Source organism: Phocoena sinus, chromosome 5 (assembly GCF_008692025.1).
Source record: "Phocoena sinus isolate mPhoSin1 chromosome 5, mPhoSin1.pri, whole genome shotgun sequence".
NCBI lineage: Eukaryota > Metazoa > Chordata > Mammalia > Artiodactyla > Phocoenidae > Phocoena > Phocoena sinus.
In genome coordinates, this window is record NC_045767.1 from 132,636,485 (window position 1) to 132,648,270 (window position 11,786).

Consider the following 11,786-nt stretch of genomic DNA (forward strand, 5'->3'; position numbering starts at 1 on the left):
ATGTGCTTCTCCCCTGTTTTCTTTTTCACTCTCCAAGGTCCACCTATGCCGTCCAGTACTTCCTCCACTTAGCTGTTAAGTTAGCCACTGTTCTGAGGTTATATAACCTAAGGTCATGAGTCTGATTTCATTAGGCTTTTTGGTTGCAAGGAGAAAAGATGTCAGAAAGGTGGGTGTATTGTAAGGATACAGGTGGCACTTAAGAGGAAAGAATGTCACAGGCATCCAAGAAGGCCTGATAGGCAATAGGAAAGTCAGGATCCAAGCATGAGAGCAAGAGGGTTACGATCTCCCCCCACCCGCATCAGGAGTTCAATCAGTTTCAGTTTTGTGCTCCACCATTAATGGACTTAAGCTTTCTCCTTATTCCTGCTTCTCTGTATTTTCCCGTCTGTTTTTGTTCAGATCACTTTCTGGCACCTCTCTCCCTAAATATCCAAATTTACAGAGAGGGAAAATCAGATTAGACCCCAAGCCACCCTCATTGTTCTTCAGGCAGAGCCTTTGTGACATGCCTCCTCTGAGGCTGCTGGCCGACTTCCCTTGGCTTGGGCGCTCATCCCACGCCATCCCCTGTGGTGAGGCGGGCCATTGGAGCGGCTAGAACCTGGTCACCTATGTCTCAAGCAACCAGGAGGTCTGTGCATGGGCAGTTCTCCTCTGAAGACGCTGTGGGTTGGTAGGAACCTGTGGGTTGGTAGGAACCTGTAGGTAAGTAATCCAGAGAGTCAGAGAACCCAAATGTAGGTGTGCAGATGGGCTGCTTCAGAATCTCCTGGGATCCTTTTTAAAATACAGAACTTGGGGTTCACTCCAGATCTACTGAATTAAAATCTGAAGGGAGAGGCTTAGAGAACTATATATATTTTATCTCCGCAAGAGACCATAGCTTTGACATTATGAGGGAACAGAGCTATGTGAAGGATGGGAAGGGTCAGACTGAAGGTTAGGAAGTTTTCTTGATTCTCTGGATGAATTTGTAGGGGCATTTTGATGTGCTCTAGTGGCAGTGTGTGTGAAAACACATTTGAAAAGTGGAAGTGCTGAGGTGAGGTAGTTTCCTTCAAAGAAATACACTGCGAGGAATGTGTATCTCTGTAGTTTCCAGAGTTTACACTTATGACTGTCAGAGAGACCAGGAAGAACTAATGTTAAACCCAAACACCGTGAACTTTCCGCATGGCCTTATACAAAAGCTGAGCGTTTGCTTCCTTTTTATAGCCTTATCTATAACGGGTATATTTAGTGAAATACCATATGCAACATGCAAAGTAACTTTATCAAAATGCCGCCTGAAGTATAAGTAAAATTAAATTTTCAGGAAATAACTTAAGAAAATCTTTTGTTTTAATGGGAGAAAGCTAATAGACTATTTTGCAGTGCGTTAAAGGAAGAGTTGTTTCATATAAATATATCCTAAAAATTGACATCACTATAAAAAATAAGCACTACTTCTTCTGGAGATTATTATCTTTATTACAAAACAAATATTTTACGTTGAGGTAACATTTCAAAGGGTATTTGGCAAAAATCAGTTGAATTCTACACACACAATTTTGCTACGTGCGACCCAGGCAAAGGACTCTGAAAACAGTTTCTCTAACATTGCACATGGACTGATCTTAGAAAAAAGTAAGCTGAAAGTTGTCTATTTAAAGAGGAATTTTCTTTTTCCACTCTCCCCAAACCATTCCTCCATATCATCACCAGTGGGCAGGGAAGTGATGCTCACTGGAGTACCACAAAAAACATTGAAAAGGATAAATTAATTGAAAAAAAAGTTTTGCTTATCCAAAACACCTCACTGTGCCATAATTTGAAAGTGCTTTCACAAACTAAATATTTATTCATACAGGATTTTCTATTGCCTGTACCAAGAATAAATAGAACTGTCTTTTCTTAAATGGAGAAATCCTATGCAATGCTCCAAGTCCAGTGTCTTTTCTGCTGTGAAGCCTTCTCCGATTCTCTAAGGCAAAGTTGGTCCCCGCTCTGTGCTCCCATGTGTTCTGTGCATACCTGTGTTATAGGACTCACCTCACTGGATAGTAGTAATTCTTGCTTCTGTCATACGTATCCCTCTTTAGCTTTATTTATCCCTCCATAAGCTCCTCAGGAGCAAGAAACAGGTCTTAACTTCTTTATATCCCCAGCACCTGGCACAGCGCCTGGTACCTAACAGAATCTCAGCAACTGTGTGTTAGGTTAATGAGTTAGGAACTATTTCAGCTGTGAAGCTATAATGCACATCTTTCCTTGCATCAGGTCTCATCGAGGGTATTCTAGTGAAATTCCCCATTATTGAAACCTCTATGGTTTGGTGACATCCTAGAAAGAAGTATAATGTCCAGTATTTCCTTTCATAAAGGAATGGTCTCTGGTTATTCTTCTGATACAAACATCAGTAAATTACAGTTCTCATGATTTCCCTAGTCTCCAACCCCCAAGACACGTGTCTGTGAGAGGCACTCAGGAACGCCCGTGCTAATAGCCGTCTTGGCAGTCATTGTCGTCCTGATCGCCGATGGGTCTGTTGTGATAAGCGTCGACTGTCAATCTTCTGCTTTCTATCTCGGTGTTTCTGGACTGGATGTCTTCCTCGCTGCTTGATGTGCTCTCAGTGGAGTCGCTCTCTTCTTTTGATTTGCTGCTGTCCTGAGAATCGCTGCTCTGCTCCTCCTCAGACGGGCTGTCCTCCTGGCTTTCCTGGCTCTGGCTCTCTGTCGAGGCGCTGGGAGACCAGGGGTCCTCCTGGCTGGAACTGTTCTCCTCTTCAGTGGACTCCGGGCTTTCCTCCGAGGATCTGAGGCTCTCACTGGATTCACTGTCAGTTTGCCCCTCTCTGGATCTGCTCTCTGAACTGGAGGGTTTATCCAAGCTGTCTTCATCACTGGAGTCACTAGATTCCTGTTCTTTTGAGTGACTGGTAACGTTATTGGGGTTGTCACCCCTGGACTCACGCACGACCTCTTCCTGAGATTCACTACTGTTTTCTTGAGAAGGCAGGTCAACCTCTTCACTGGACTCACTGCTGGTCTCTTGGACGTTCTGACTGTCTTCTGGGGACTGATCCTCCTCGCTCTCTTGTTGAGAGTCACTCTTGCTGTGTTCCCTGGATTGGCTGAGACCAGCTTCTTTGGAGTCGGGGTATTCTGTGGAGTCACTCTTGCTTTCTTCCATTGTGTTGCTGTCATGAAGCTCACCTCTGCCATCTTCCTCCGAGATGCGAGACATTCTGAAAAATTTCCTACTGGGATACCCCGACGACGGGCTTTCACCAGAATCCTGAGTCCTTGCTTGCCCATTGCTCCCTTTCGAATCTTTTGACTTGATGCTGGCCCTGCTTATTCTGGAATTGCTTCTCTCGCTCCTGAAGGTGTCGGGGTCTTCGCTTTGCATTCCTTCATCGTCAAAGTCAGAGCCGTCCCCGTGGCTACCAACTCCCTTGCTGTCGCCTCCCACCCACTGCCCTGCACTCTCGCTGTCTGGAGTGGAGTCACGTCCCTCGGGCCTGCTGTGCCCCTCGTCCTCACTGGCAAAGTCCCTGCTCTCACTGGTGGTGTCTTGAGCACTGTCTTCCCCCCGTGGGACACTGTCCTCCGTGGACTGTGTGCTGTCAGTGGGGTCCTCACCGCTTCCGAGCCTGGAGTTCCCGCCTCGCCTCTCTTCAGGTCCTGGGCCATGGTCATCGTCAGCCGAGGTGTCATCTCCACTCTCGTCTTCATCATCATCTTTATCATCTCCTTCTTTTCCTCCGCTCCTAGAAAGGCCGCCAGCTGGTCTATGAATGTATTGCTGATCATCAAGGCCCAGGCCCTCCTCTGATTCAGTGCTGTCACTGGGGTCTTCATTTACCTGGAGTTTAGGGTTAACAGACATGGTTAGTACCCCAGGAGCTGCTCTCAAGGGTGGTATTTAATGCCCATCTAGGCTCTTTTTGCTTTCTCCTTCCTATGTCCCTCATCAAAGCCATTGAGCCAATTTTACGGCTCAATAATGTTTCAACCAGGGGTTAAAAAGGAAGGAAGAACAGTTGAAAGTCAACTCGTTCCATTTTACATAGGCACAGTTCGCTTAATGCTGCAAACATTTTCTCAAAAAGTTTTATAGAAATCACATTTATGGAACTCAATATTTAAGTGTGAGTCCTTAAAGGATACTTTCAGAGAATTTTTTGTAAATTAAAGAATTGGTTGGGCTTCTCTGGTGGCGCAGTGGTGGAGAGTCCGCCTGCCGATGCAGGGGACACGGGTTCGTGCCCCGGTCCGGGAAGATCCCACATGCCGCGGAGCGGCTGGGCCTGCGCGTCCGGAGCCTGTGCTCCGCAACAGGAGAGGCCACAACAGTGAGAGGCCAGCATACCGCAAAAAAAAAAGAATTGGTTTATAATACTCACTCACCAAGTTGCTTGGTTTAAAACACAGTTTTTTAAAATATTGGGTGATTTTTAAAATGACTCAAGTTTTTTTTTCTAATCAACTCTGGAGGGGGGGAATGTATTAGGGCAGGCGGATGAAACCTTTAGCTAAAATGAAAGTATAATATTGTAGTAAGGTATAAATCTCACCAAAACCATGTTTATAACTCATTTGCACAGGCACAGGGTTGCCTGTGGAAGGCTTAGCTGAAGAACTGTAGCTAGTGTGACCACCAAGGCAGCTTAGTTCCCAGTGTGAGCTCAGAGAGGTGATCCCCAGAAGTAAAACCATTGGATGCTCTACTCAGATAAGGAAGGATAGTGACTCTTCATTCATCACGCTCTGGAAAAATCTGCTCTCTCTACCATATCCTATGACAGAACATTCTTGCCAACTTTTTAATTTTTTCCCACTTGTCCCTACTCCTCAATGTCTGAGTTTCCAGTCAGGACTACAGGGTGATGACACCTCTTCCCATCGCTAGGGTGTACACTGATCCATTGGAACTGAGCATCTATTTAGTTTTCCTAACCTCGATAGGCACATACTGGACCCCTCCCAAGGTGCTATCATCCTCTGAGAGCCCAGAGAACACTGAGGCAGTACATCACAACGTCCCCAGAAAAGAGCATTTCCCCAATTCTACGCTTATAAATCTGTAAAATGTTCCTCTGACAATCTTTAGTAAATAGTGGTAAAAAAGTCTAAATTCATTTTCCAACTGATGGAGTATAGAATGCAACATGGGTCAAAGTTTCAGGGAGAAACCTGGTTCCTAGAATGTCTGGAGCCCCTCGGGGTTGAGATTGGTCAAAATGATAGGACAGAAGAGTGGGGAAAGGAGAGGGAAGGTGGGGACGGGAAAGAGCATAAGAAGAAAGAAGCTACCAAGTTTTCTATTAAAGTGATATAAGCTAAGTCAGCTTTTCTCTCTCCCAGGGCCACAGATGAGACTATTTTAAAGATGTCATTACTAAAGCAGCTGTCTCCTTAAAGGTTCCCCAGAGCTCTCCTATTCTCTCCTCCAACAGGATTCCGGGCCCAGAGGTGGTCTCCAGGCCCAGCAGGCATCTCACATTAACCAGAACTCTTTGCCCGATCTGAACTGCTCCAATTGTGAAACCAACATTTGAGATTTATGAGTGAGCTATTCCTCGTCTTCCAGAGTCTATGACCGTGTGTGTGTGTGTGCGTGTGCGTGTGTGTGTTCTCTTTAACTAGAGGGACATTTAGGGCCATATGTCTATCATCTGGCCCCAGTGATAAATATGGAATGAAGGGCATGTCTACCTCTGAATTCTCCCACTCATTTTTCCCTTCCTATTTTATGGGGCGATTTAGCCAGCATAACCAAAGGTTAGAAAATATTATATTTAGAATGGTCACTAGGTAATTTAATATAACATCATTTCCTTTGATTCCTAAGTAGCCTGGAAAGTTAAGAAAGGTTTGTTTAACTACCTGTTCCTTTGAGCTAACTTTACTTTCTTCTGATGACTCACTTCTCTCCTAAAAAGAAAAAGAAATGTTTATTTTTCATGTTCGTAATTGATGAATAAAGATAAAAATAGGGCACACATCAATCGCTTGTGGTTTGGATTTACTACTTTCCAAACGGCCTGAGATGATGATAAGAGTGTGAAAGTGATTTCATGAGATGTTTATGATAAAAAATCAATGAGATAGTTACCAAAGGTGGTGTTGGTGTCTGAGCCAAAAGACCCTGTAAAAAAGACCCTGAAAGATCCATCTTTCACAGATGGATCGTATCATTGAAAACATTTAGGATAATTTTAGGTTTTTTTAGTATATTGATATCTATTTTGTATTCACATGAATATTAATGCTATTTTATAATGAAATGGCTAAACAATGAATGTCAGATGACCAGTGGCCTGAAAAGACCTTGTGACATAAAAAACCTAGAAGATTTTTGTATTTCCAATACTTAGACAAAAACACAATTTCTTTGAAGAAAAATATACAACCTAGAGGAAATGTAAGAGAGGAGAAACAGCGCTGGAACTCACAAACCCAGATTTAAGTCTCAGTTAGCTCCTTGGCTTAGGTTTTAGCCCTGAAAACTGTCTTGATGCTAGCGCTGAAATTCATGTGTTCCAGGAAACATCTAGTCTCAGGTAAACTGCGGTGGTTGGTCACTCTACGTGAATTTGCACAATTCACTTCACCTATCTGATGTCAGTTTCTTATTTGTAAATTAAGAATATTAACAACCACTGCGCTTATTGTACATGGTTACTGTGAGGATGAAATTGGCTAATGCCTATGGAAGCATCTTGAAAAGTATTCAATATGATATAAGCTGAAGAAGTGATCCATTTTGAGAACATCTACTTTATAAAATTCAATAGCGGACAAAACTGAATTGAAAAAGCCATTAAACCTTTCTTGAGTCACGTAAGATCACCAAAATAACAAATGCTAAATCTGAAACTTAGTCAGAGTTCTGATTTATTTCACTTTCTTTAATCTGATGAGAACTCTAAGAATGCCTGTACCGCCTCTGGTGCCCTCTCCCCATCTACTCTCCCCCTCGCCTTGAACACGATGAAATCCCAAATCCCATGTGGCTCAAAGCCACTGAGCAATGGGTATGAAGACCCAGGGTGCAGAGTAGAGCAGAGAGTAGCTGCTGTCAGCATGTCTTCAACAAGCCTCTCAGCGATGCTGGGCTGGGATAGCTCCTAGAGGAAGGACCTATCATCACTTAAAGTCTTTGCCCTGTGACACTGCGGCAGGCACCATGGCAGACTACCCCAGTCACTTAGCATCTGGAATTAGGAATGGAAGGGAGTGAGACATTGGTATTTTTCTCCTGTCAAGGCTAGACTTGAGAACACAGTGTGTTTGGGGAACTCAGGCTGAATGAAAGAAGGGATCCACAGCAGCTGCTTTTAAATAAACCAGCCTAAGGATATTCCTGATGAAAGTTCATGTAAGAAATCCTGCAATACCTATTCCAGCCTCAAGCAGGGGCAGGACCCCATCTCAGGCCTCTGACATTATCTGGCCATCATTGTGCCCTAGCTGTGTCATACATAAAAGCCAGCAGGAAACAAGGTAATGAAAAAACATTCTGATTTAGGTTGAGACTTTAACCCTTACTCCTAGAGTCAGCCCTTCATATCCATGGGTTCCACATCCACGGATTCAGCCAAGCTCAGATCAAAAATATTTTTAAGAAAAGGAAGAAAGAAGGAAAGAAAGAATGCTCTAGAAGTTTCCAAAAGGCAAAACTTGTATTTGCTGCACTCCAGCAAATATTTACATTGTATTAGGTATTATAAGTAATCTAGAGATGATTTAAAGTACACATAAGGATGTATGCAGGTTACATGCAAATACTACATCATTTTATATAAAGGTCTTGAGCATCCATGGATCTTGGTATCCGAGGGGGTCCTGGAACTAATGCCCTGCGGATACAGAGTGACAATTGTAGTTCCAATCTTGAAAATCTACTGACTTCCTAGACCTGGCCCCTTCCCAAGAGGGATGTAACACCCCAGCAAAGAATATGAATTCTGGAGTCAGAGCGACCTGGGTTCAAAGTCTGGCTCTAACAGTAATTAACCACATAACCTAGACAGACTAGGTTACTCTCTGTGTCTCAACACAGAAAATACAACACCTAATTCACTAGGGGTACTGTGAAGATTGAGAAAGTTAATACATGGGAAACACACAGAACCGTGTCTGGCAGTGGTTGTTGAACTATTGAGAGTTAATAACGATTGGGTTATTCGGAGCCCACACTCAATAAACATTAGCTATCATTCCGAAGACTCTAGCATTCTCTCATTCTTCTTTCTCTTCTCACCTTCCGGGACTTGATCTCCTAACCTCCTGCCTACCAGACATCTGATAGAACAGACTTCTAGCCCGAATCCTTCAAGGACAATCTTGGTTCACTGTCATCCATCCCCTTGCGCTACTATACAGACCAATCACAAAAATAAAGCTAAAGGAGAAAATGCTTCCTCACCAAATTATACTATTAAGTTGGAGCTGAAGCATTATATGGACTACATTTTCTTATAAGAACTAGAAATTATAGCCCTTACTCCCTATATCTTAGGTTATTCATGTGTTCATTAAGTCAGTAGTAGTTTCAACATTTGCAATGAAGCCATCTTGGTTATACTAATAACATATTAAAATAAAAATATTTCAAAAAAATCTTTTCTACTCACCTTCCATTCTTCAGAACTCTTAGATTCAGTATTTTGATACCTGGCTACCTAGAAAATTCAGCACAAGTGGTCGGCCCACAGAAATTTCCAAAGCAGCAGCCATTAGCATACTTAAGAGGAGTATTAGTCAAATTTTAGCACGCATCAGAATCACCGGGAGGCCTTGTTAAAACACAGATAGCTGTGCCCTATCCCTGGAGAGTCTGGTTTAGTAGGTCTGATGGAGGACCCAGGAACTTACATTTCTAACAAGGTCTTAGCTGGTGCTACTGGTCTGGGGGATGACGCTTTGAGAACCACTCTTATGAGGAAGAGACATGAGCAGCCTAACTATACAAACGGCAAGTGAACAGAACAAGGGATTATTCGGATGATATTTTAAAGAAAAGAGCTTCCTAAGAGGCTACATTTTCATCTGACTGGAGCATACGCAGCCACTTTGGCTTATAGCCAATGCAATTTGTGCAGTTTTAGGTATAAACCGTTTTTTTTTCATGCATCCCTACCCTGATACTCACTGGGAGAGCACAGGACAGTCCCCACAAGAACACAAGCAGGATGCTGGTCCTCATTGCTGGGTGTGTCACCTCTACCTGTGACGAAAGACAGAAGATGCTTTTCTCCACCTTCAAGAAATATAGACGCTTCAACTTTTTAACACCTTCTTTCTATTAAAAAAAATAAACTCATCCAAATGTCCATCAACTGAAGAATGGATAAACAAAATGCACTATATCCATACAATGGAGTATTATTCAGCCATGAAAAGGAATGGAGTGCTGATACATGCTACAAAGCAGAGGAACCTTGCAAACATTATACTGAATGAAAGAAGCCAGACACAAAAGACCACATATTGTATGATTCCATTCATATGAAAAATCCACAATAGGCAAAGCTATCGAGACAGAAAGTAAGTGTTTGCCTCGGGCTGGAGGAGATGAGCCGTTGGGGTGACAACTAAGGGGTGAAGTTTGAACATAATGAAAATGTTCTAAAGCTGACTTTGGTGAAGGTGGAATAACTCTTGTGAATATATGAAAAACCATTGAACGGTATACTTCAAATGGGTGAGGTATACGGTGTGTGAATTATATCTCAATAAAGCTGTTTTTAAAAAACCTCACTCCGAAGAGATAAATTGAAAACTTTTCAATGAGGAGCTCTGTAAACACTTCTTCACTAACACATAAACTAGGACAAATGGAGGAAAAGTTAAGAAAAAGCAATAGAGAAATTTCTGACCGTTCACTTTTTTTCTTTTTAACATCTTTATTGGAGTATAATTGCTTTACAGTGGTGTGTTAGTTTCTGCTTTATAACAAAGTGAATCAGTTATACATATACATATATCCCCATATCCCCTCCCTCTTGCATCTCCCTCCCTCCCACCCTCCCTATCCCACCCCTCTAGGTAGTCACAAAGCACCGAGCTGATCTCCCAGTGCTATGCGGCTGCTTCCCACTAGCTATCTAATGTGGCAGAACGGACTGGCAAATATCTTCCGACCAAAAAACTACATTTATTGATACCATTCATACCATTGATACCATTGATAGGTGGTGGGCATTTGTCTTCACACACACACACAGGGCTCCTCATTCACATTTATAACCACATAATAACGTCTAGACAAAATAGCTTGGTTTTGCATTTTTTCTTCATCTTCAAGAGACGCATTATGGCAGGCTTCATATTACAGCTCCAGAAAGCATTTAATATCCTCTGTGCTACTTTTAGTCATACATTATACATGATTATGCTAATTTTTTAAAGTGTCATTCACAATACTGAAGGATTCAGAGAAGATTAGAGGTTTGGGACACACTTGTGAATCACACTGAGAGAAACCTGCCAAATCAAACTGTATTTTCCTGGAGAGTGGCTTCATTTCACACTTCAAGAACTGGTGGTTTGGAAAACAATTTGTTCTATATCTAAAAATAGATGTCCTAGATGCTAATGTAAAAGGTTATTGAAATGATTTAAAAGGAAAATAATTTGCCCTGCACTCATAAGCCCTGGGGCTGTCCTAACAGACTGGTCAGATGGACATCCGTATACTCTGCGGAAAATCCTGCTGGCTGATTTCAGACCTCACTTTTGCTGATTTGTGTCTTTAAATGTTAAATATATACTATGCCAGTGACAAAAGATCTAAGCCAGAGATCCCCAACCTTGGTTGTATATCAGTATCACCTGGGGAGATTTAAAGCAATACCAGTGCCCAAACCCACCACGGGGTAATAAATCAGTTCACTGGGGGTGGGAACAAGCATGGGTTTGTTTTTAACGTGCTTCAAATGATTTTAACCTCTGATCTAAGAAATAATAGTACCTTGCTCAATAATGTCTGAATACACTGAATAATGTCTGAAACATTGGGCTCAGGAAGTCACCTCATCTTATTTTTCAAATTTATTCAAGAAAACAGTAGAAATCCTAAGATAAGGAGACTGAGAAGGTTCCTCATTTCTACCTTCATAAAGCTCAAATGGTCCGATAGAGCCTCTCTTGTATCTTGAGTGTTATTCCTCGTCAACACAGCTATTCTTTGTGTTATTTTCTTTATTCTAATTAGCACATTTCATATCAATCCTTGTGTGTTGATATTATTTTTATTTCTTTTTCAAATCTTTCCCCTAATATCAACAGAGAAAACATATGAAAATGTTCAGCTGCCCCTAAAACGAGCCTAATTAAACAGATATTACTTCTGAAGGAAACCAGAATATCCCATCCCAAAATACGCCTCTTTGACATAAAAATTATTTTGAGCTGAAGGCACTCAAGAGACTGCAGATGCAAGAAGGGTGCTCTGATCGTCCTTCTTTTTCCCGGAAGCAGGAGATGATAAATCTCCCACGTGAAATTTGCCCTCCCCCTCTTAGGAGGAGGGAAGACATTCTCATCACCAGAGATGGAGTCAAGGCTGAGGGAAGTCCATGCAAAGAAATCTTGTTAAACTAACCTGATCTTCCTGGTTACTTCTCCACAATCTACTGTCCCTGTGTCTTGTCAATCCTTCACAAATGTACTGTTTCTTTGCCTAAAAGGTGTAAAAGCTTCCACTCCGGTCACTTCTTCACGTCCTCGTTCTCTTGTGAAGGTGCGCATGTACATGTAAAAATTTTAATAAAACGTGTATGCTTT

General features: G+C 42.2%; 1 protein-coding gene across 2 annotated transcripts; it reads right to left on the minus strand.

The window, feature by feature from the left end:
* Nucleotides 1-2,484: 2,484 nt before the first annotated feature.
* On the minus strand, nt 2,485-9,204 carry DMP1 (dentin matrix acidic phosphoprotein 1). Of its 2 annotated transcripts, XM_032633391.1 has the most exons (5): nt 9,147-9,204; nt 8,633-8,676; nt 6,109-6,141; nt 5,880-5,927; nt 2,485-3,855 (listed from the first exon to the last, which is right to left on the minus strand). In XM_032633391.1, exons 1-5 carry the CDS (start codon nt 9,202-9,204, stop codon nt 2,485-2,487), a joined length of 1,554 nt encoding a protein of 517 aa, XP_032489282.1. The 2 variants fall into 2 exon arrangements, with proteins under 2 accessions (XP_032489282.1, XP_032489283.1); XM_032633392.1 differs by lacking the exon at nt 5,880-5,927.
* Between the last annotated feature and the right edge of the window lie 2,582 nt (nt 9,205-11,786).

Coding starts and splice junctions, on each gene's coding strand:
- DMP1 (XM_032633391.1), bottom strand. CDS start 9,204: ATGAGGACCAGCATCCTGCTTGTGTTCTTGTGGGGACTGTCCTGTGCT. Junction 5,928..6,108: donor AGACACCAACACCACCTTTG/GTAACTATCTCA, acceptor TTTTCTTTTTAG/GAGAGAAGTGAGTCATCAGA. Junction 3,856..5,879: donor AAGTTAGCTCAAAGGAACAG/GTAGTTAAACAA, acceptor CCTAAACTCCAG/GTAAATGAAGACCCCAGTGA.